The 26,635-nt window shown below is 39.4% G+C and overlaps 1 protein-coding gene across 1 annotated transcript; it reads left to right on the top strand.

The window, feature by feature from the left end:
* Positions 1-7,668: 7,668 nt before the first annotated feature.
* rxfp3.2b (relaxin family peptide receptor 3.2b) lies at positions 7,669-8,871 on the top strand. The gene has a single exon (XM_054603413.1). The coding sequence runs from the start codon at positions 7,669-7,671 to the stop codon at positions 8,869-8,871; it is 1,203 nt and encodes a 400-aa protein (XP_054459388.1).
* Positions 8,872-26,635: the final 17,764 nt, after the last annotated feature.

The raw sequence follows: 26,635 nt of genomic DNA, 5'->3' as shown, positions 1-26,635 counted from the left end.
CTGGGGAGCTGGGAGGACAAATTTGAAATACAAGTTTTTTTCTCGTTTCTGCCATTTTGAATTGAATCCAATAAGCAAACTATCAAACCCACACAGAGATCTTGGTGCAGCTCCACTTCCTAGTCCTCTCCTGTTGGACTGAAGACACACTGGACGCTTGTCATGATTTTGTATTTCAATCTGATTATTTTATTCAGTTTTGATGTTATACATAATTCGCTGTCATTTCAGAGCCGGTCCCTCCCCCCTGCCTGCTCCTCCACTAGTAGATTATCGTCACCTGCTGCTCCTCCCCACTCACCTGTTCCCCATTCACTCATCAGCTCCATTGTATATCTACCAGCCCACTTCCACTAGCTCTTTGCCAGATTGTCTTTGTGCCATGTGTCATAACTTTCCAGCATTTCATTCTACCAGAAAGCTTTCCTGATCTGCTTGTTCTTTTACCCTGCCTGTGAACCTTGGATTCTGGCTCAGCCTGACCTCTTTGTTCTTTGTTTCCCTGCCTTGATTTGTAAATCCTTGTATTTGGTCTTCAGTAAAGACTCTTTAATTTTCAACTGCCTCCAGAGTTGTGCTCTTGGGTTTTCTGTGCCTTTTTGAAGTGTGACAACGCTACAGTGACTCACAATCCCCTCTGGAGGCTCATTTCACTAGATATATCTGCAACACAATACATAAATATCTTTGACATAACACTATCACCTCTTTACATTCTGTGGATAACGTTACCTCATTTTTTTGTAGCTTTTAATGTGAATTTTTTGCCAGATCTTACACATTGCACCTCTAACTGCAACCCATTTTCTGCAGTCTCATAATGCCACTCATTTCCATCTTTAATTTACCCTGTAAGCTGACGTTGACAACCTCCCTGACACTCAAACAAAGGCATACATCAGCACAGGAAATTATCAGTGACATTGCCCTGGCATATATTAATAATCTTATTATGAAGGTCTCTGAATTAAATTTACTTTTTACCCAGAAACAAGTTGGCAACATGAACTTCATCTTAGCAAGTGTGCCTATCATAAATTATATTAATACATATTGTTAACAGTTTAAAGTAAGGTTGTGTGACTCAACATAAGATAAGATAAGATAATCCTTTATTAGTCCCGCAGCGGGGAAATTTGCAACATGCCCAACATGAGTGACTACAGTAGTTTGTGAAGCAGACAGAGTTCTTGCATGAGTTGATGAAACATGCAGACATCAGACATTTGCCGAGCTCTACACAGATACGGAGATGAGTCATACTGTGGTTACCTTTAGTTTGTGGTAGTGACTACAATATAGAAATTGTATTAAAATATGAATAAAATATCGGGATTTCAGAAGCCATACGTGGAGATTCCAAGCATAGAATACAGATAAGCCAATTCAATTTAGATCATGTTACAGTTACTGTTCAGAACCATGGCGATTTGCCTTTGGCTTCTTCCAATACATGTAATGTAATGTAATGTAATACAACACTAGTCAAAACTGGCAATGTATAAATAGAATGACAAAATTGTATGTATTCTATTCTATTCATACAAAACACAGGTGTTGTGTTGCGTAGGACGAAAACTAAGTTGGTACGCTGCAAACAGTACAACCTACAGTGCCAATTTCTCTCTCGATTGAATGTTTACATAAGCTGCATATTTGTAAGCCGTGTAAATAGACTGGCCTTGGTGAGGCAGGCTTTCAGTTTTAACTTGACAGTATGACAAATAAGCTTTCAGTAAGAATGAGCATCCAAGGATAAACCAAATACAAGTCATTAGCAAAGATTAAAACACTTTCTCAAAAGCAATCGTGCCAGAAATCCCATCAGCGTTGTTTCATTTCTGGAGAATGTCTCCACAGAAAGTTGTTGCACCAGTATTTTCTGGAAAATGATCAAAATTACACCTGACAGCACATTTTTACCAAGGCACGGATTGAATCCTTAAAAAACACACCGGCTTGGAGTGAGATATCTAAATAAATTCTGAAGGCACAGACGGTCTGAAGATGCCTGGAAGTCACTTCAATTACTTTTGCCTCTAATCACCATGTCAGAGGTGTAGGCAGGACGAGTACTGTAAAGATGTAGCAGAGCAGACACCTCGCTGTGAATGGGGAGCATTTTAAATCAGCTTTGGATCCAGTCACCTTATGATGAGATATTTGGCAATTTAAATGTTATATATAATTGGTGCACTCTTAAAATTAAAGAGGTAATTTAAAACACACTATTTATAGCTCTCCCCTGTTAAGAAGTATACTTTTAATGGTTGCTGAAATAAACAAATGAGTGTCCTGCAGAAAGTTTTGTTCCTGAGAGTTTATTTCTACTTCTAGCTGTAATCTTCTTGTTCTTCAATTTAGAAAGGTACATGTTAATTTATGGCAATACCCAAGACATCAATTTCTTTGGGCCTTTTTTTTTGATAATTATTGCCCATTTAGAGATTATCTGTTCAGCAGATCACCCAGATAGAGCACTTTAGCTTTCCTGTGGGAAAATAAATCATTACAAACTAAACAGACTGAGGCTCATCTTAGACATCATGGCATCATAAAGGTGCATTTGGATGGAGGTTGTAGTGGGTGGCGGTGCAGCGTGAGTCAACACACAAACTTGCACAGTGCAAACAGAGGAAAGTTCCATTAACCTGGCACCGTGTCACGGCCGATGGCTCCACTTGGCACTAAAACTGAACATCAGAAAGCTCCAGAGATGACTCATGTCAGGGTTTACAAATGCTGAAAGTACAAATGTCCGTGCAATCTCCACAGAGAGATGTAATGGCAGCAGAATTATACCAATCTATGTTAATCTTTTGAATTATTTAATGGAATTTTAAATGTTGGCAAAATCTTACATATTCTGATCAAAGGTCAGAAACAAAGGAGTTTAAAAAAGCATAAATTGTCTCATAAAGTACTCTGAATTGATGAGGTGTCTGGTCTTATGTTGATGTCTGAGTTTCATCCACAGAGTTCCAAACACAAAATATTAGCACATGACAATCTGAAATAGTTTTTCTTCCACCCTGGAATACTAATCGTTCTCAAGGTGATCCAGACTGTGAGCCTGAGGCCGACTCTGTGAACTGGAAGCCAAACCAAAAAACATGTCGGTATGCTGTTGGCATTATCTCCGTCCCCCTGCTGGGAGAAGAAAAACTTCTCACTCATTCAAGCACACAGTCAGCAGTCAGGGCAAAATAAACATCAAAAATATATCCATCTTATTGTTTTAATGATTCGATTTTGAAGGGTTTTGGGTCGGTAAGACATTGTTCAGTACATAGAAATGGTTGAGTCATACAGATGATTCAGTTTTCCCACTCAAATTTTCATGATCAATCCAGACAGCCTTCTCTTCCCTTCAGCAAATAAAAGAGTGACAAAAGAGCTCAGACAGTTACCCGTGGATTTTGTCTTCTCTTCAGATGTGACACTGTCCCTCATAAGCCCGGTCGTACCACAGCAACAGATCCTTTAAACATCAGTTAGACCCGTTTCAAAGACACCACAGATGTTTTTTTTAGGATCCAGACTACAGAATGCTTCTTTCCATTCGTTAGTAGCCTCAATGACTCCATGTAAATCATCACAACAACAGAAGATATCAGTACAGTAGCATAAGGGTCTACACAGCGCCCTGATCTTTACTTTATTTATTTATCCTTTCTGCTTCCTATCCTTGTTTAATTGCACTTGGTGTGTTTTTGAAAAGTGCTATATAAATAAACATTAATATTATTCTACTTGTAAGACATTTTTATTTTCTCCTTTCTCCTTGTCCGCATTTCAGGCACATTTTAGGAGAATTTAGGCTGTTGCCCTCTGTAGTTTTCTATCTTCATAAATAGAGATTATTTGGTCTGTCCCAGATTAGACAGCGCCTCCCAATGATTCTTGCTGGACCCAGATCTTTGCTAAAGTTGGAGCCCACATTTTTGCGTGACTTGATGCTGCAACGTTGTATCATGTTGCTGGGTGCAATCATCAGGCTTTGCTCACTTTAAATTCAGTGTTTTTTAACCTGACCCCTAGTTTGCCATGTTTTTGTGTCTAAGTGACCAACGAGGACAACATTTTTTTAAATATTAAGATAAAATAATCCTTTATTAGTCCCGCAGGGGAAATTTGCAAGACTTGACACTTCTTCTTTCTAATTGAGGGGGAACGTTGCGGAACGCATCTTCTGGGTCTGAATAGTGAAGCCAATTCTGAAGTGCTTTTACACTTGACACTTCTTCTTTCTAATTTCTATCAGGGCACGACTACTCTGGTTAGAGAAGAAGAAGTCAGATTGTAAATAAAAGTTTATGAGAAAATGACCCTACTTCTCACTTCAGTTTATGGTCTCAATCTGTAGTTTCAAGTCTTATTCAATACAGCATGATGTTCATTTAGTAAATGATGGGCCCATTTACGGTTAAACAGACAATTAAGCAGGGTATGGGAGTTGTCAGTGGTTTTGTCTAAGAACTCTAACCCAATAAAGTTCATGTAAGGGGATATGAAGGGTTCATTCTGATTGGCCAGAGCAGTCCATTCATATTCCAATGTGAAGAATCTGCAGAAGTAACTTAGAAAGCCTTTAGAGCCTAATATAACTAGGGTTACAATGCAAACACTTAATAACACAAAAGAAGAGGACAAAAAATTAATTTACTGATAGTCCATCACAACTACTAAAGGCTTTATCCACATTTAGATCACAGCGTCAATGTGAGGTGTCCTTGCGAGTTTCAAAATGACTTGGAGTTGCTGAAAGCTGGTTTGGTATTCAATCTGTGAAATGTGAGGTGCTTAGTAAGCAGTCTGCTCAGACTTATTCTACATCACAGATTTGAATACTTAAAACATTAAACCAGGCATACTGTCAGTGCGGTTGTTAAAATGTCACAACGGATTAAAAAAGTGCAGATACATTTTTTTCATCCGCTCATGTCTTTTTAATTTGCTCAAAAATTTACCGGGGAAGTGACTCCAAAAAACTCAAGGTTACAAGTAAATACACCAGTGATATTTGTTATAGTACACACATATATACAACTGTGATTTTGCAGCACATCACTTCATAAAGGAAACATATTATTGCAATCCGGTTTGAAAAAAGCCAGGTTCAAAAGTCTTGTTTCATTTTGCTGGAATATCAGAGTGTAACACTCCAATCGGAAAATACTGTCAACAGCCATTAGAAATCCATTTTCACCATGTTTTTAGGCATATGATGTTTTATAAATCAGGCCATGAATGATTTAAAAAAAATTCAGAATATAAATAGGAATTAAACTGGAAAGTTTTGCAAATAAAAATGGAGATTTCTGACTCGGAAAAAAAGAAAAACTTTTGAGAAAAGAGCCTTTAAAGGTATAATATGCTGAGATTACTATGCATAGAATGATGCAAAAAGAATCCCTCTCAAACATCACTTATGACCTAATAGAAGTGTGTGTGGTGGTGTCTGTATGCCGTCTGTAGGGTCTCTTTGCCTCATGTAGGGTTGTAACCCCCAGCCCATAAGAGTGGACCAGTAGTGCATCCCAATCAGGTCTTTGAATACTCCCACGAGGCACAAGCATTCCATCCATGGTTACAAGTCCCTCTTCACCTCTGTCAGATACTAAGCGTTCGTATTTGATGGATCAAAATGGGGTTGTTACATCACTGTGTGTTTTTATGTGCCTGTGCTCTGTTGTGTGGAGGCAGGGGCGCCGAAAAGGGGGGGTAAAGGAGACGGATTCTAGGGGCCTCTCTGGGCCCCTAATGATGATGAAATTATAATACAGAAAAAATAATGACACTAAGTTATTAACTAACATATAATCACACATGTTTTATTTTCCATGTCCTGGTAACAAAAATTTTGCCGCTGTGTTGGGGGCCCTGTAAAGATTCTTTTCATGGGGCCCAAAATCCCTAGCGGCGCCCCTGTGTGGAGGTGTTGGTCTTTATTTAACCTTTGGAATATAACTGCGGTGAAGCAATCAGAAAATAATGTTTTCTTTCTCTGATTCACTGATTTGCTCTCACTAATGCTGCTTCCTCTCCTTATGCACTCTATAGCTAACTCGACCATAGCTGCTCTGTCCAATGCTCGTTGAGCTATGTATCATAAAATTCAGTAGGCATACATGATGCAAGACATTACTGGCTAATATGGGGAACCTTAGAAAATACATATTACCATGAAACTTGTGCAGTAGATTACTAACATTAATACAAAGATTTTGTGTGTTACAAGTTTTTGAAGATCTTATAGTTAAATATGCAAATGAGGCATAATCTAATGCTAACTTTTGGTGAATTTTGGAGAAATCTTCAGACACAAAGAGATGAAGTAGTAAAATATTATTTTACACTGGTCTGAAAGAAGTCATATAATGTAAGAAAAATAGACAAAAATCTCACAATAGACCAGTGCATGAAGAAACTATTTATTTTTGCCTGGGGTGACTCTGCAGCATGATGCAAAGTAAATCAATGATGAGCCAGAAAACATTTTTTTAATCAGTATTTGGGGGATTTCTTAACGTTCCACGAACTCCAAAAGGATTTCATTATTTATACTTCTATGATTAGACATTCTTTAAAAAGAATATTCACTCTTCTGAGTGCGTTAAGCAACTTCATCATTTGAAATAATAAAAAATACATATACAAATACAATTCTGTAGTGAGTTTTGCTTTTAATTTTTATATTTATAAACAAAGGCATTTATTTAAAAAAAAAAAAGCTTTTTTGATCAGAAGACAAAACTTTTATTGCCCAAAATGCAAAGCTAAAACTACAACCAAACATTATTTTTCATATGTTTAGGACAATTTGTAATGTTTCAAAAAAAGTGCAATATCCATTACTATTATTAATATTAATTGGAGTACTGGAAATAACATCTTTATCTTTTATTTTTGTGAATATATAACAGTTGCAGACCTGACACTGACCTTCCTCCTTCCTCTAAGTTGTAACCAGGTGATTTGTGAAAAGCACATCCACAACACAAGGAAAGAATGATTCATCATCCAGAACTCAAAAAAGCGCAGTATCTGCACATTAAGAGAGTTCACTAACGTCATCTTAAAAATACTTTACACCTTCCAATATTTCTTTCCCCATCACTTCCTCCTCAGATGTGCGTGGAAACATCAAAAGAAGTACTGTGTGTGTTCAAATACAGTCGGAATTCAGCGCATGCAGGTGTCCTCTCCAAATCTTTGCATATATTTTACGCGCACAATTGTCTCCACGTCCCCAAAGCTCCCCTTTAAAAGCGGCACAGCCCAAACATGATTATCTGGAAGGTGTCACGTCACAACACGTTGAGATTCACCCCTGACGGACGTGCTGGGAGACTTTGATGTGGAAATTTGCTCTGGTCCAATAATCTGGCTGCTGAGGGTGATGAGCGTCGGACGCGCGACTGAGCTCCGCGCGTTCACGTGGAAACTATAAACGGACGTGGCGCGCAGATCCGTGGAGTAGTCGTGGAGAGAGAGAAGGAGAAGAGGATAATCGTGGCAGAGCATCTGTGGCACAGTGAAGAAGATAACTTGACACATACAACAGGAGAAATGCTCAAAATGCCTTCGTCACAAACATCTTCCTCTCTCCTCCTTCGCTGTCCGACTTTGATGTCCAAGGTGATATGAGATCAGGAGAGTCCAGCCATGCAGCTGAATGAGACTGGAGTTCAAACACTGGCTCCGGAGCCATGTGAGCAGCAGATACTTCAGGAGGACAACTCCGCAAACTGCAGCGGCGGCTCCACCGGCAACCTGTCGCTGCACTGCTGGCTGCAGCTCCTCACCAGGGAATCCATCATGGAATTTCAAGGAGACGGCTCCAGTCTGGTGGTGCGCGTGATGATCGCTTGTGTCTACTCCATAGTCTGTGCACTCGGGCTGGTGGGCAACTCGCTGGCTCTGTATCTGCTGCACTCGCGCTACAGGCAGAAGCAATCCTCCATCAACTGCTTTGTGATGGGGCTGGCCGTCACAGACCTCCAGTTTGTTCTGACTCTACCTTTCTGGGCGGTGGACACGGCCCTGGACTTCCGCTGGCCATTTGGAGCCGTGATGTGCAAAATCATCAGCTCCGTCACCACCATGAACATGTACGCCAGCGTGTACTTCCTCACAGCCATGAGCGTGGCACGTTATTACTCCATCTCCTCCGCGCTGAAGATGCACAGCCGGCGGGCGGCGGCCACTAGAGCAAAGTGGACGAGCCTTGGCATCTGGGCCGTCTCTCTGCTGGCCACTCTGCCTCATGCCATCTACTCCACCAGCTTCCAGGTGTCGGATGAGGAGCTCTGCCTGGTTCGCTTCCCGGAAACAGGCAGCTGGGATCCACAGCTTCTTTTGGGTCTCTACCAGCTGCAAAAAGTCCTGCTGGGCTTCCTCATCCCTTTGATCATAATCACTGTCTGCTACCTGCTGCTGGTGCGCTTCATCCTCAGCCGACGCATCGCAGGTGCTGGGGGCCCGGAGGTGGAGCAGGGCCGGCAACAGCGTCGCTCCAAAGTAACCAAATCCATCGTCATTGTGGTTCTGTCCTTCTTTCTGTGCTGGCTTCCCAATCAGGCGCTGACGATGTGGGGAGTGCTCATAAAGTTTGACCTTGTGCCCTTCAGCAAGGCCTTCTACAACGTGCAGGCCTACGCCTTCCCGCTGACGGTGTGCTTGGCACACACCAACAGCTGCCTCAACCCCGTGCTCTACTGCTTGATTCGCAAAGAGTTCCGGGCAGGGCTCAAGGAGCTTCTCCTCCGCGCCACGCCATCCTTCAGGAGCCTGACTCATCTGCTGCATCGCAAGGCCAAAGTGGCCGAGGCGCCGCCGGTTCTCGTGCTGGTCCAAATGGATGTCTAACTCGGATGTTGAATGACTAACGTACAAAGTAAATAAGCTTAAGCTGCCTGGAGGAGTATTAATCCAGAGTTGGTTACCATGACGTTGGATCCATCTTAACCCTGTCAACACATCTTTTTCGTCTTTGAAAACAACATAATCGAAATGGACTACCCAGTGGGATGTGCCCCACTTTCACTGCCTGCTCCCGAGATTCACTCAGTAAATATTTTTACCAGGTATACAACAACTCTCTCTCTCTCTCTCTCTCTCTCTCTCTCTCTCTCTCTCTCTCTCTCCCTCTGCCTCTGACAGACAATACGTGTGCTGCTCTCTAGTAATTTGTCATGTGTGTAGACGTTACTCATAAATTAGATTGAAATAGTTGCAGCGCTCAAGACGGTTTGTCTGTGATGAGCTTGACCTCAATTAACATTTGCCACATGATCGGCATCGCGAGTGGGATGAACCGTCTGTCACACTCCACTGCGCATGAGAACTACACTGATCAAACTTTCTGACTGTGAATGGATGGATGAGGGATTTACTCGGAGAAAAACAAGAATAAATCGTGACCAAGTTGTTTCAAAAGAAGGATGGAGGAGATGAGTATGAGAAGAGGGGGGTGTCCCAGTGCAATGACCAGTTTCTGTGTTTGTAGTTTTTCTCTGATGCACTTGTGTACATTGTTTCAGTAAAAAGCAAACTGGGAAAATGAAACCCAACGAGAACTTAAATCTCCTGTTGTTTTTCAAGGTTAGACAATATCAAGGCTTCAGTAGAACAAGTGCGTTTTTAGTGAGATGAAAGTTGTCCTTGGTGGGAACCTGAGAATCACGAGTTAAAGGGATTCAAATTAGATTTATACTCCTGTGCAACACATCTAACACTGTTCACGCATGTTCTGAGTACATATACTGTATTGTCTGCACGCAGATAGAAATGTTAATGCTCACCTTTTCTCACACGCACACATGCAGAATATATCTGGGTGCAGTTTTCTCATAGCCGTAGATGTGTCAGATTGAGCAACATTATGAATAATTTATGACGTACATTAAAGCTGCAGATGTGAGATATTTGCATATTTGCAAAAACATTGTGTTCCTCCATGGACAGGCCACTGATGGCAACTACAGCCTGTGCTTCTCTGTTAAATTACATGTTGAAGGAGGACATAACTGAGTAGACTGACATGATAATGTGATCGTCTGTGGATGTGATGTCTCCCTGTATTCTGTCATGACTCTGACCGTAATCATCATCTTTTGTATGACACTTCTGCTGGTTTGATGTTTCAATGGTATGTTTCAATGACGTAATGAATAAATTAAAAGCCATTAGATGACACTCTTTGTAATAATTGTCCAAGTTCGAGGGAATATCCACAGGAAGAACAAATATGCGACTGTTGTTGTAAAATAATTGACTGACAAAAGGCCATCAGATCATAGACAGAGACTCACTCCTCTGTTCTCCTATTAATGATATTTCATTTTCTCATTCTCTGTTTGCCCAGCATATCTTCAATCACTACCAACATCAGCACCGCACAGCACAAATAATCTATGAGCAAAGGTGCTGAGAAAAGTTGCTGTTAACAAGAATTGCTACCAAATAAGAGGGAATAGTTTTTCTCAATCCTCTGAGAATTTAATTTGCACTTTTAATCAAAGCTCCTTTGCCATCGAGTGAAAGTAAAAAGAAGTTAAAATTTAAATATTTTACCATAAACACTTAATTAAACTTAATGGCATGAAATGTATTTGATACGAGATGCCCCGGGGACCCAGAGAACCGGTGCCTTACAGGAGCCACACAGTCACTGTGTGTTAATTGATTTGTGCTTAATTGCTCATTTGTGTGAGAAAATTCCCCACAAAGGTAGCGCATGAAATGATAAGAGCATTAAAAGGGCTCAAAAAGAAATTCAGATGGCTAGAATTCAACAGTGCTAACAGTGCGAACAGTGCTAACAGCGCTAACAACGCAAACAATAGCAAGAGTAACAGTGCTGAAAGAGCTAACAGTGTTAACATGAGGGGGTGTCTGTCTGGATGACTTCTTCAGCTGTAACCGCTCTATGAGTACAGTGTTAAGAAGCAGCAGTGAGCTAACCAGTGGTGCACGCTCACATGCACAAACATGCACTAAAGTCTTGTTCGGAGGGTAGATATTAATTCACTATATCTTTAGATAGAAAATAGTTGTTTGCTGCAATATTTATACTTTGAATACAAATAGAGAGCATTAAAGGATCCTGTATTAGGACCTGATCTAGACACTCAGTCCTGAACGCCCCCCTGTGTTTAAACTTATATTAAGATCTTTATTTATATTGTGAATCAGGAGCACTGGTAGAATTCTAGTCCATAGTCGATCAAGAACTGCCTCTACTCAGTGAACGAGCAAGAGAGAGAGCGATTGGTTCATGTTGGTTGTTTTTGCACTTTAACAATACAACACCAGCATAGAAATCTGATTACTGAATGCATTTCAAAGACCAGTAATCAGGCCTGGAACAAAACAGCCAGCTAAATAATAGAGTAAAAATACAGACAGAAGCGCTTTAACATTACTTTAGGCCCTGAGGCCCTGAGGCTATGGATGTTTTAGAGGCCCTTCACAATATGCCACAGCAACGTTAATTCAGCAAACCATCATTAATGGACATACAGCGAACCGAGTGCCCTTAGTAAACAGATTATGAAGTGGGGCTGCAATATAGTTTGAAGCTTCATTCATAATGTTGAATAAATATTAAATTCTAAATCAACTTTAGATTGTTTTGTTTTTGAAACCCAATATTTCTGCACAGTTGCAGGTAAAGATCAGGCTACACTAATATTAGTATTATACTATATGCAGATTTAGATTCTAGTGGTGGCTGCATAAAGTCCAAAAGTAAAAATCTATTGAAAAAAATGTTTTTATCGAATGAAATATTCTGCCATTCAATTCTTCTATTCTTGTCCATTATAATCGGGGTTTAAAGCTGCCAAAGTCACGTTTGTGCTTTGTATATGGTGTGTATTCTTTAAATTACTATAAACTAACTGATTTACAGCAAACCTAAAGTCAGACTGTAAACCAGCTCAGAAGCAATGGTTGGTTTCTGGGGCTCTGACAAAAATAAAAATAAGTCATTGGTAACTGCTGTGTGTGCTGCACTGGAAGGTAACCTGGTCAATACCCAATTCACAAAGAGTGGGAGGAGGGCGATCAACAGGATCCCACTGCTCATTTTTGCCCTAGGGCCTCCTACAGGGTTAATCCGGCTGTGCTGGGAAGAGGATTATTTGCAACAAGTAGCAGATCAGTGACTTGTGTAAAATTTGGACAGAGTAAGTCAGAGAAGATGAATGAGCAGTTGTGTATCTTGAGATTTCTAGAAGCAAACTGTATTTATTGCCATAACACCTTTAACGCTAGATATCAGAGGCCTTAATTTATGCAGAACCTAATTGTGAATTGTGCTTATCATTGAAAAAACAACTGCTGCACTTGTATTCTCCTTAAATAATGCAGCACCCTGCTCTGTATAAAGCGCTCAACCAGTAGAGTCAGGCATGAGCAGATTGTTTTAAAATCGTCACGCCTGCATAACCCTATCCATGAAAAAACCCGAGGGTTTATATTTATACACTTGGTCCATTGTTTTCCATCTCAGCTGTGGAAGATCACTGTTGTAATTACACATACCTGTACAATGGAGAAGCGTGTGCATCCTGTAAACCCTGGCTGGGCGAGCATCCAATAACAACAAGCAGGCCCTCTGGCCCACACTCAAGTGGCCTGCGATCAAAACTCAGCATGCAAAGCTCATAAAATGATGAAGTGCCACGTCGAGGAAACCTGTTTAGCATTTATGTGCTATCCCTAATAAGTCCACTATCCCCAAAGACCAGCCCAAGACAGAAAATAGACCTATATTTTACCTGTCCTCTGTGTGTGTGTGTGTGTGTGTGTGTGTGTGTGTGTGTGTGTGTGTGTGTGTGTGTGTGTGTGTGTGTGTGTGTGTGTGTGTGTGTGTGTGTGTAGCTATATACACTACAATCATTTTCACACAGCTCTCTCTGCCCTCTGCATCCCACAGAATACAACTCCCCATAGATTTATCTTTCATAAACCTTGTCGAGCATATAAATAAACTGAGCAAGAGACTGATACATAATACAGGAAATACAACAGGACAAACAATAGCTTTACATGTAAAGTGAATAGACGTTTTGTAAGTCAACAGATGTGAATAAATGCACAAAACACCTCCAGACCTTCTAACAATAAACAGAGGAAAGATACCTGGAGGACTGGCTGAACCACAGGGAAATACTTTGAGCCTTTAATGTTATTACAGTACTGCAAGGGTTATCTTTTATATTACACCATGCTTTGTGTGAGTGAGTGATTTTCTCTCAGAATACACCCACATCTGAGTTCATATGTTCTACTTCTTCCAGCTCAGGGATTGGTCTTGTCCAGTGACCTTCTTGTTATGAGGCGACTACCTGAGTTCATATCTAAAGCTTTCATATTTCTTTTTTTCTTTCTCAAACAAAGTTTTTGATAAGAACCAAATCTCACACACAGAAGTGCCCTGCTGCAACAGGAGTTCCTGGAGATTTAACAGTAAGCTTAGTAGACTTATCAACATGCACTTAATGACCTACCACTCATGTCGGGCTGTTTGGTCAATACTCATCCAAGTTTCCCCACGAGACCTGGAAGTGGTTGTAGAAGGTCGCACGACACCCTTTGGTGCTGACCTTTCTCCAAGACCTAATGTTAACCCAACAACACTTGCACCACTAGAATATTTATTTGTCCCTCATAAGCGTTTCACAGACTCGGGTTGACTTTTTCAAACATGGATTGGAAAAGCATCCTGCTACGGCCCTGCTGACACCGACTGCTACCACCATTATTATTACTAGTCACATTACTATTACTATTACCTGTACCATTAAGCATTTTAGCTTTACTTCCACCCTGAAGCCCTTTTTGCTTTCTCGTTCTGAAGGTTTCCATGAATCGTTGTGGTACCTGGACCGTAGTCGTGCCTCCTGCTGTGAGCCGACTGACACCCACTGCTACTTCGATTATTATTATTAGTCACATTACTATCCCTATTTTCATAATTATAATTCTACTGTAATAATTGCTGCTATTATTATAAGTAGTCTTATTATATGAATCATTTATGTCATATACATTGAATGTGTTGTATCTCTGTTATGCTGTTCATTCTGTACACATGACATCTATTGCATTCTGTCCATCCTGGGAGAAGGATCCCTCCTCTGTCGTTCTCCCATAGGTTTCTTCCTTTTTTCTCCCTGTTAAAGGGGTTTTTAATGGAGTGTTTCCTGTGCTGATGTGAGGGAAGAACAGAGGATGTCGCATGTGCACAGATTGTAAAGCCCTCTGAGGCAAATCTGTAATTTGTGATTCTGGGCTCTACAAAATAAACTGAATTGAATTGAATTGAATAGAAGCAGGTGTGACACATAGCGTGTTAATGTCATGTAGCCTCCTTCAAAAGGTCCTGATGTAAGAGAGAGCCCATACAGTGAAATTGATTAGCTATACATGTAACGCGGATCATAAAAGGCAGAGCCAGGAAAATTTTCATTTTAAAGCACCTTACATCAATTCGGCAATTCAAGGTGCTTTACATAAAGAAGACCGGCATTAAGAAGAGATTAAAAAAAAGACAGATAAGCCAATAAAAGATGACAATATGAAATAAATAGGATTTAATGTGAGAGATTTGCAGGCTGGGGGTATTATATATTCAAGAGATGTGGAGAAACATTAGTTGATAGTTAGAAAGCAGAGCACAAGGTGAAAATGCCTAATAACAAATGAGACTACTATAAATTAGTGTCACTTTATTATACTGGTTTTCTCTCTTTATTCCTCTTGTTTCTTTAATCCTTTTATTTTTTTCTTTGTGCCTTCTTGTGTAGCAATTATTATAATCAACTTCCCTTATCTGTTAGTTTAAAATACAGCCCTCTTACAATATATTCCTCTTTAAATGCGCTTTAATTGCTAACAGCTCTCTTAAATGAGATTCCTGATAAATAAATAAAAACGCACACCAGGCAACAATTTACTTGGGTCATGACTAATGAATCATTCAAAGCAGCACCTTACTCTCTGTGGGAGTTGTTTTCATTTCCAATATATTTTTGAGAGAGAGAGGGAGTCTTGAATCAAGGCATCTGTGAGTGGCTTCACTTTTTTTCTGCTCATCATATCCAATTGCACCGACACACCCATATCTTCAAAAGTCCATCGTGGAAATTAATTTACTCTCCCAAAGCAACAGGATGTACTTATCACTCTGACTATTAAAAGGCTTCACGAGTGCTAAGCACTTACACAGAGTTAGTCCGAGGCTGATTCTCTCCCCCTCTCTCACCCCCTTCCCAGCCTCTTGCTTTGCTGATATCCTTTGGGATTTGCTCCAGCACCTCTTTGACCATCGGATAAGTGTGCATAGCAAACCGGATAGGTTCTGTGTGAAGCCTGGCAGAAATCTTAGCGAGACAACACATTTACGCCATTTTCATCTGGAAAACTTTGGTTACTCGTTTTGTGCTGTTTGTGCTGTTCTGAGCACAAATAAGCCGTTGCATTTATCTTCTCGAGCAGTATCCCATATTCCAGATAGATTTAATGATACATTCATTAATCCTGCTGAAATTCTTCTCTTGTCTCTTCACCTGTCTGACTCTTGGCTTTTTAGAGTCACTCAAGTGTCTCGTCAGCATTGCGCCCTGCTTGATGCCCATATAGTACAGGCACCGCGGAGAGATGAGATTCAAGACTCCTGATTCCTTTTATTGGCCCCTCGGAGGAAACAAGTCAATGTCAAGCAACTCCTCCGTGAATTTGAAATCCCTGCAGATCATAAAAGGGAGTTGCCTTATGGTGTTGTTCAGAGAGCATCCACGAGTCAGATCAGAAAAATCCCCCAGGGGAGTCGGAGGTTATATACGACGGGAAGTCTTAGGATCAGCATGAAAGTCAATGTGTCAGCCAAATCAGGCAATTTGTTCGCAACTATACTATATATATATACTATATATTTTCTGGCAATAAAAACAAAACATAATTACATTATGATTATTCAGTTGAAAGTGGAACAGAGATAGTTTGAGGCAGAAAAGGTCTTGATCTGCCTTTTTCCAGCATATGCCTACACAAGAAATGATGGGGAAACGCAGATTAAAGTTGTCACTGACCTTAAAGATCAGTCTGAAGGATTTAGTGACATCTACCCTGACGCTCACCCTCCCCTTTCCAAGCGTGTCAGAGAACCTTCAGCTAACTTAAATAAACAGAAAGCTCCAGCTCCCTATGTAGATATAAACGGCTCATTCTAAGGTAACGAAAAGTTATAGGTGATTGCACATTAATGAAAACATAGTTCTGAATATTATATAACATTTCTGCCAATAAATCTCCCTAAATCCTACACACTGTTCCATTAAAACAAGAATAAGAGCGGTCAGCCATGGTAGCAGCTCTGTGAATCTGCACCTAGACACAGGGGTGCTTTGAGCTAGATGCTAACCTAAACCTCCAGTTTAAGACTCTGGTGCTAGCCTACAGGGCAGTGAAAGGAACAGCTCCTTCCTATCTCCAGGCCATGGTCAAGCCCTACACCCCCGCCCGACCACTTCGCTCTGCTGCCTCGGGGCGACTGGTTGCCCCGTCGCTCAGAGGTCCCTGCGGCCGATCCACCCGGTCACAGCTTTTTTCTGTCCTGGCCCCTCAGTGGTGGAATGAACTCCCCACTGACGTCAGGACAGCAGAGTCGCTGCCCATCTTTCGGCGCAGGCTGAAAACTCACCTCTTCAAGAAGTACTACCCTGAGCCTTCCTCGTAGCACTTATTGTATTCGTATTAGTTGTTGCACTCACTGTATTCGTATCAGTTCGCTGCACTTATTGTATTCGTATTAGTTTACTGCACTTATCCTATTCGTAGTAGTTTGTAGCACTTATTGTATTCGTATTAGTCTGTTGCAATTATTGTTTTCGTAGTAATTTGCTTCTGCACTATACTTTTGCTCTGGTTTATGCTTTTAGATGCTTGTTTAAGAAAGGAGATGCACTTATGACTTCTGGTGACTAGTAGTTCTCTTGAATACCTATGTTGAATACACTTCCTGTAAGTCGCTTTGGATAAAAGCGTCTGCTAAATGACTGTAATGTAATGTAATGTAATGTAATGTAAACATGCTAACCACATCCACGATGCTAACTTTCTCACAATGACAATCATAAAATGATTATGCTAAGTAGGTGTAATCTTTACCATGATCGTAATCTTAGTTTATCGTGTTAGCTAGCTAACATTTGTTAAATAGCACTAAACACAAAGTACATGGGAATGTCAATAGTTTTGCAGGTATTTGGACGTAAACCAAAGTACTGGACAAATGAAAGTGTTGGCCTGATGATGACTTGAGTTAAAGGATCATCAAGTTATTCAAATTCATCGTGAGAGGAACATCTTTAACTAATTCTATGGCAATATATACAATAGTTGTTAAGACATTTCACTTGAAACCACAAATGTCAACCACATGAAAGGTTTCAAAAAACAAGTGAAAATGTTGACCTGCTGGTTGTGCTAGAGGAAAAGTAAGGGGATCACCAAAGTCCGTTGGTTTCATCCTTTGGGGACCATGAATCTCTATACAACATTTAATGGTTATCCATGTGATTGACAGAACCACTTCCATTAAGATCCAATGAGTTGATGCTTTTTAATTGATTTTGAGAAAACCTATTTCTTTGTAATATTCTAGGGACTGGCACTCGATTCACAAAAAGTCTTCACAGGTTATTTGCAGCAGGATGAACATCATTATACCTCGTCCTCATCGGCTGCTGCAGTCTCTCTGACCTTTCTCTGCTGATGAGGATCTTTCCTAGCCTTAAGGAACATAGATTAGCCAAAATACCAGCCAGTGTTTAAAGCTTTATCTATTGTCCATGTTGCCTTGTAATGAAGCCCAGGTCAAGACAAAGAAAGCTTCAGATACACCGAGCCAGAAAGAGACAGATCCTGTCATCCATATCGGAAGCCATTATTATCACACACACCAGGCTAAGCTGAGAAGGCAGGCGGATTGAGAGGAGATCAACCTCATATGCATGGAGGTACGGTTGTCAGGTGTGAAACCAGAATGTTAATTGTTGACACCTTGTCATTTTGTCATCTTGTTTGTAACAGTGCATAATACAACATATGATGAAAGTGAAGATGCTGAAGAAAGATTATTATATAAATTAGATTGACATATTTCTAGCCATACTAGCGTCGTGACTCTGTGGTCTGTCTACCGCTTTGGTCCTCACTGAAATATCTCAATATCTATTGGATGGATTGGACAGATTGGACAGACATTTAAGTCAACTTTAGGGTGAAGATTAAAAACTTTGGTGGTCCTTTGACATTTTTGTCTAGCGCCACATTCAGTTCAATTTTCAGTTGGGCTGATACTTCTTGGTGATTAGAGTTATCATGATCGACGCTTCTATTGATCAAACAACTTGGGGCAGAATTATTCCTATAAAAATGCTGTTTTAATAATTTGCTTACAGTAATGAATGCATATAGTGCCCCTTCTGGGTCTTTTTTATACATGACAACATATGGAGAAACATTTTAAAACTACAGTAAGCTAATGATTTCTGGCAAGCTAGATGAGGCTAACTGATGCACACTGGGAAAGCACCTGTGGTTGAAGTACCCCTCTTCAAGTGCCCTTGGTGAGGCAAAATGGCGAAGTTTAATTACTTTGCATCCATGTTATAAATATATAATTGTCAATTAGATAAAAAAAATAAAACACATTTGTAATTATCATCCGCATATAGTTATCAATTCCCATTAGCCTCAGCTATAGTTTGTGTTAGCACTAATTAGCACATTTTAGCCAAAGTAGGACAACGTATCACAATCACCAAGGCTTTATTATGATGACTGCCACCACCACCATCATCAACATCTTCTTCAAACATCATCATAATCATCCTCGTTCACCACGGGTTGCTGCTACCTCTCTGAGATATAATGAGGCCGTGATATGGCTGATTTTCCATATCTGCAAATGAAGAGCTGGTGCTGATGCTGAAGTGCTAAAAAAAGAAATGACTTTTAAAAGTACCCTGCCACTGAAATATTCCTCAGGGCTCTGATCTATTTCAAGAACCCAACACAAGAATCAGCTAGATATTAGGCAACTCAGAATAAATCTCACTTAAGACAGCAGAATTTGTGAAAAGTTACAATTGTTTTGGTTCTGTGAAACTATCAAGAGGACAGTGCCAGTGTAGCCGACTGAATTTTTTTTACAATTGTATTAGGTGCCGCTGGAAGAAAATTGGTAGAATTAAACATATATATATATATATTTGATTTTTTTTCCTGGAAAAGGCTGATTTGTAACTGTACCTCTGGTATCATAAATAGTAAATATATTTTTCGGTACATTCTGAACCCGTTTTATTCTATTTTTATTCGCATAATTGTTTATGTATAACCTGTTCAGTGAAAGTTGAAATACTGAAGATGTGAAGGTTATTTTCAGTCTTTCTGCAAAGCATGTATTTGTCGCCAACATGGTTCAAAGATGTTGACCCACTTACCTGCTCAGTTGGAGTTTAGTAAGTACGTCAGTAGGATTTTATTTATATAGCACCTTTTAAAACAAAGTTACAAAGTGCTGTACAGGATGCGGAACCACAAAAAGGATACAGAAAAATGAAAAATAATACAGGGAGATAAACAGTGTACAAATACAGTTAAGTGCAGAAAAATAAAATAAAATAAAATAAGATAATAATACAATTACAGGCCCCTTGCAAGGAAAGCAAGACGGTAGAAATGGGTTTTGATAAGTTTTTGTTAAAACCGTTTACAGACTCAGCTGATCTAACAGAGGGGGGGAGACTGTTCACTCTCCTGTTCCTGGCTGCAGCATTTTGCACCAGTTGCAGGCGTGACAGGGCTGCTTGGCTAAGACAGGAAAAAAGAGCATTGCAGTAGTCAAGGCGTGAAAAAATAAGAGTATGAATAAGTAATTCTAGATGTCTGGTTGATAGCATTGATTTGATTTTTGCGATGTGCATTCAGGTTTCCCAGAAATGGAAACATATATTGATCGACAGATTGCAGTTGGTTTAAAATACAATATGTTCTCGTCAATCATAGCCCTGAACTGAACCTGCAGAGGACCTTCTTTGGATGTGATAATAACCAGTCTACAAATATGCCCTTTAAATGTCCTTTGTGTAAATACTGGCAATGAGAAAATATAATGACAATCCCTAGAAACATAGATAATATCATCCTCCATCTGCCTGCCGAAACATACCCGTGTTTTTTAAAATTGAAAGACAAGAAGTTCTCTGCAGTTATCCTGCAAGTTTTTTCAACTGACGCAGATGAAATTGAGCTTCCTAACCTTCGCCCTAACAATTGTTTTTCAGCCTTTAAAAAGAGGACGAGATCCTTCTTGAGGTTTTCCACAGGGCTTTTCACAATGACTCACAAGTCGGATTCCTCCAGAGAATGAAAGCACTGTAATGTAGGTCAGGCATTTTGTTGCTGTGAATCAAATTTCAGATATCCTCATGGGACTTTGGGATCTATATATATATCTATCTATCTATCTATCTATCTATCTATCTATCTATCTATCTATCTATCTATCTATCTATCTATCTGTCTGTCTGTCTGTCTGTCTGTCTATCTATCTATCTATCTATCTATCTATCTATCTATCTATCTATCTATCTATCTATCTATCTGTTTCGTTTGTCTGTCTGTCCGTCCGTCTCAATCAATCCATCTATCTCTCCTATTCTGCGACAGTAACTATCATACGCATAACAAACTGTTATAGCTGAATATCAACAACCATGCTCAAACTGCAGTTATGATCATTGACAGCCGTGGGATTCAGGCGTATTTGTCACATGCCCCTATCAGAGAACAAGTGAAAGACAGCTTAAAAGATTAAATAAAAACTACTGTTCCTTTCTGTTGGCTAAAGAAAATATGAAGCATATCTACACCATCATTCCCTTCTGGACAACAACAAGGCAATTAAAATGAGGAAAGAAGCCAGAAAACACACATACACTCTCGATGAAACACTTCAAGGGGGATTAAAAATGCAGTTCAGTGGTTTTCAGTTGGCACACATGAGTCAAACTCAGTTTGCCCTTGTTGTGGGTTTGTTTGTTATCTCTTAAGAGAGACCTCACAGCACTGAGACTGTGCCTGGATAGCATTCTGTTTTATCTTCAGTCGCTCGTAGAAGCCAAATCCACCAACTATGCTGCACAGTGCACATCTGTGTGTTAACTGGGGAGATCCCGAGCTCACTGACTGGAGAAATGAAACAAGGTCACCTCTGAGGGAAAATGTTTTAATGTGGACTGAGATTAAGACACGGCAGATGTTCTTATCAGAGAAATGTCAGTTACTGTATGATGTTTCACATGACAGGGGATGAAACTGATTGCAGTGTTTCATGGAGCACTCTGCTTTCTAACTTTATATCAACATCTTGCCTAATCTGTTGCTTATTTTCTCAGTTAATCATTTGGTATGTAGAATATAAGCAAAAAGTTATTCAATATAATAAGACCTAAAAAGTCAGCAAACATTTGCAAGACAACAGAGGCAATAAAAGCAGAGGGGGGATGTATATATATATTATATATATAATTAAACCTTTATTTGATAATATATTCCCCTGTAGTGTCTTGGGTGTTTTCATATATCATTCATAGCCTAATTTATATAACATTTTATTCCTAAATACATCATTTAAAAATGTTTTAGAGGATCTTCTGATGTAAGGAGTGATGAAAAAGAGATTTCAACTTTTTTGAACCGGTTCAGGAAGTTTATGCAAATTTGCACATATTTACAGTAATAAGTTAATGTATAAATATATAATAATAATAATAATAATAATAATAATAATAATAATAATAATAACTTTATTTATATAGCACCTTTTAAAAACAAGGTTTACCAAGTGCTTTGACAGACCAGCCAGCAAGACAGTGCATAAGAAACAAAATTAAATAACAAGTGACAATCAAATAAACAAATAAACAAACAAAATAAATAAAATAATAAAATAATAAAATAATGAAATAAAAATAAATAAAATCAAGTGATAATGGTAAAATATAGTAAACAAATATAAGATAAAATACCAAGACCAAATGAAAATGAACCAATAAAACGACGACATCACATAAAAGCCAATCTATAAAAATGTGTTTTAAGAAGTGATTTAAAAGAGATTACTGATTCTGCAAGCCTTATCTCCTCCGGTAGGTCATTCCAAAGCCGAGGGGCCCTTATGGCAAAAGCACGGTCGCCTTTGGTTTTCAGTTTCGACTTTGGAACAACCAGAAGGGCCCCACCTGAGGATCTAAGGCTGCGAGCTGGCTCATACGGGGTCAACATTTCTCCTATGTATGTCGGGGCCAGACCCAGACGTGCTTTAAAAGTGATCAGCAAAATCTTAAAATCAATTCTAAAACGAACAGGGAGCCAGTGAAGAGAAGCCAGGATTGGGGTGATGTGATGTCGTCTGTTACAAAACCAGTAAGAAGCCTAGCTGCGGAGTTCTGAACCAGTTGGAGGCGAGAGAGTGACTTGTAGTAGTCCAGTCTTGAAAACACAAATGCATGTATGGTTTTTTCCAGGTCTGGGGGAGTGAGGATAGGTTTTATTTTGGAAATGGTTCTGATTTGGAGGAAACAGGACTGGACTACTTTTGTGATGTGGGGTCTGAAAGTGAAGTCGGAATCAAATAGAACTCCTAAGTTCTTTGCCGTGGATTTTATATTTGAAAGAGCTATGTAGAATGGTATTGCATTTAAAATTGTTTCTGTAGATAACAGCAACCCCCCCTCCCTTGCGTGAAATATTCACCTTTGATGCCCATTTAAAAATCCCTAAATGATAAACCAATATAGTTGCAGATAACATTTCTATCCATCAACTAATTGTTTCAGCTCATCTATATTCTGTATATATTTGTACAAACAGAAAGTTGTGTGAGCAGTTCTAAGAAAGTTTACTGATTACATTTTGCATATATTAAAAGTAAGTCAACTCTGAAAAATCTAGCGGTAGACCTCATCCTTGTTGAATCTCTCTCTCTTAAGAATGTAATAATGAAAATATCAACACGGTCTTCTCTTTGTGACAGCAGTCAGTGTTCTGTAAAGCAAAAAAAAGAGCTACATAACCGACCAGCAGGACCTCCCCTTCTGTCTGACCTGGACTAAATGAAAATGTTGGAAGTTACATCCCATACAAATGAGATGTGACAGGATTAAAGCGGCAGATAAAGTTGTATGAAAGAAAGAAAAGAGATGCAGCAGGGGGAAAGCAGGCAGGCAGCGAGAGGGGCTGGGGCGCTGCATCAGCAATCAGGGAATTCATAGGAAAAGATTTATACACAATAAAACATCGAACAAACAGAAAGCAATTTGTTTGAAGGTTATTAATGACAACGTTATACTATCCCGTCGATTGCATTGGGCTGTGTACATTTGAAATGCGTGGTCCTGGTTAGAAACAGCTGAAAATGAAATACAATCAGAATTTTTCCCTTCAGTAAATTGAAAAACAGATTTTATAGATTGCTTGCCTTTACTTCTTTTATTTGTGTTCCCTTTCATTATATACAGCGGGTAAAATAAGTATTGAACACGTCACCATTTTTCTAAAGGTGCTATTGACATGAAATTTTCACCAGATGTCAGTAACAACCCAAGTAATCCATACATACAAAGAAAACCAAAAAAATAAGTTCAGAAATTAAGTTACTTGTAATAGAATGGACACAGGGAAAAAGTATTGAACACATGAAGAAAGGGAGGTGCAAAAAGGCATGGAAAAGCCAAGACACCAGCTGAAATCTATCAGTAATTAGAAAGCAATCCTGCCCCTTGTCAGTGCAAATTAATATCAGCTGGTTCAGTCCCAACTGATGGCCTATAAAAAGGTGTCTCATTACCAAGGTGTCACACAAGAAACATCTCATGATGGGTAAAAGTAAACAGCTCTCTCAAGATGGCATTGGTTACAGAAGGATTTCTAAACTTCTGAATGTTCCAGTGAGCACTGTTGGGGCCATAATCCGGAAGTGGAAAGAACATCATTTCACCATAAACCGGCCACGACCAGGTGCTCCTCGCAAGATTTCTGACAGAGGAGTGAAAATAATTATCAGAAGAGTTGTCCAAGAACCAAGGACCACTTGTGGAGAGCTTCAGAAAGACCTGGAATTAGCAGGTACAATTGTTTCAAATAAAACAATAAGTAATGCACTCAACCGCCGTGGCCTGTATGCACGCTCACCACGCAAGACTCCATTGCTGGAGAAAAAGCATGTTGAAGCTCGTTTGCTGCATAACATTTAGACAAGCCTGTGAAATACTGGGAGAATATAGTCTGGTCAGATGAGACCAAAATTGAACTCTTTGGATACTATAATACACACCATGTTTGGAGGTCAAATGGCACTGCACATCACCCCAAAAACACCATACCAACAGTGAAGTTTGGAGGTGGGAACATCATGGTGTGGGGCTGTTTTTCAGCATACGGCACTGGCAAACTTCATATAATTGAAGGAAGGATGAATGGAAAAATGTACCGAGACATTCTTGATAAAAATCTGCTGCCATCTACCAGGATGATGAACATGAAACGAGGGTGGACATTTCAGCAAGACAATGATCCCAAACACACAGCCAAGGAAACTCTCAATTGGTTTCAGAGAAAGAAAATAAGGCTGCTAAAATGGCCCAGCCAATCACCTGACTTGAATCCAATAGAAAATCTATGGAAAGAACTAAAGATCATAGTTCATAGAAGAGGCCCACGGAACCTTCAAGATTTGAAGACTGTTTGTGTGGAAGAATGGGCCAAAATCACGCCTGAGCAATGCATGCGACTAGTTTCTCCATACAGGAGGCGTCTTGAAGCTGTCATTACCAACAAAGGCTTTTGTACGAAATTTTAAATCAATTTCAGTAAGCGTGTTCAATACTTTTTCCCTGTCATTCCATTTTATTACACATAACTTAATTTCTAAACTTATTGTTTTGTTTTGTTTGTATGTATGGATTACTTACGGTTGTTACCGACATCTGGTGAAAATTTCATGTCAATAGCACCTTTAGAAATATATCTACTGAGAAAAATGGTGACGTGTTCAATACTTATTTTACCCGCTGTGTATATACTATATCAGGTAGAAGTATTGTTTTTGTTATCAGTCATAGCGTGTAGACTCAGCATTATTGTTTTGTCAAATAAATTGCCGTGCCATTTCAGCTGCAAGCTGCCAAATCTCCTTCATGCCTCCTTTGTAATACATTGTTTCCCCAAGATAAAAAAAACAAACTAACTAAGGATTACAAGACAATAAAAAAAAATCCCTTCAAAGTCGGAACCTCATAGTGAAAGGGCTCTGACATAACTCTGGCATTTAAGTGAAACAAGATGAGAATTTTGTTCTTTACACCCCCAACCTACTGTGTCTTCAAGTGAAATGTATCTCAATTATGCTTTACAGGGACAACACGTGTCACTCGCCACCTGATCCAGACGTCCTGTCCTAACGGTACTATATGTGCAGGTCTCAACACAGATGAGAAAAAGAAGCGAGATGGACAACTGGAGCTACTTCCATCATCGATTTTGAACACGACAACATCTTTTATCCAGAGCTGATGATGGAAGAAGTAATCTGGCAATATTTTACACTGGAAACTAAAACTGTCAACTAGATAATAGAAAGAAAGTTCTGTGGCATTCTTTTTCTGCATGTATTTGTTCATGTTTTACAAAGGGTTAAATCTGAGCCAGTCCTTAAAACAATGAAAGCAATCTTATCACATATAAATCAATGTATCCTCACACAACGGTTCAAACGCTATCATACAAAGAGTTACTCCTCATTTTCTGTTTTTCTGTTTTCCAATGAAAGCCTGGTTAGGGTCCGGAAAAGATCATGGTTTGGGATAAAATAACTACGGAGGTGTTATAACTACATTATGCAAGTTGAGTGTCTAATATATCAACATTGACTTCTCGTTTCACACGGTGAACTAACAGTAGTCTCTCCTGGCTGAAAGATCGCTGGTTGTTGGAACCATCCCCCTCCCCAATTGCCCACTCTGTGTACTTTTGAGGTCTTTATACTTCCTCATTCATGATTATGTGGATAATAGGAACTAATTTTGTGGGATATCTACAAATTACTGTATAGCTACGAATGCTGGATGAGACCACCCTGCATATATATATATATATATATATATATATATTGGTAGTATACAGCTGAAAAAAAGATATTAATACTTAATAATTATCTGTTTTTAATGCATGTTGGTATTGGATTGTACTCGGTATCCGATGATGTAAATGATCGGAATGTATCCGTAAGGAAAAAATGGTATTACAACCTCTCATGTTGAAAGGGATATCTGTGTCTTTAGTCAGTGTAATTCAACCCATTAAACAGTGTTCTTCCACATTATACAGCTCTGTTTGAAAATGATTAAATACAAAGCAAGGATTGAAACTGTCACGGTCTGGCTCTGTGCCTAGAGGCCCTTAGACTTTTTGTTAAACTTTTGTTAATCTTGCATTTTATCTTCTTATTGGCTTGTGTAAGATCTGATTTGTCTATAGGTATTTGGTTTCTGGG

The sequence above is a fragment of the Anoplopoma fimbria genome, chromosome 8, assembly GCF_027596085.1.
Source record: "Anoplopoma fimbria isolate UVic2021 breed Golden Eagle Sablefish chromosome 8, Afim_UVic_2022, whole genome shotgun sequence".
NCBI classification, from domain to species: Eukaryota; Metazoa; Chordata; class Actinopteri; order Perciformes; family Anoplopomatidae; genus Anoplopoma; species Anoplopoma fimbria.
This window is presented reverse-complemented; position numbering and strand designations above follow the sequence as displayed.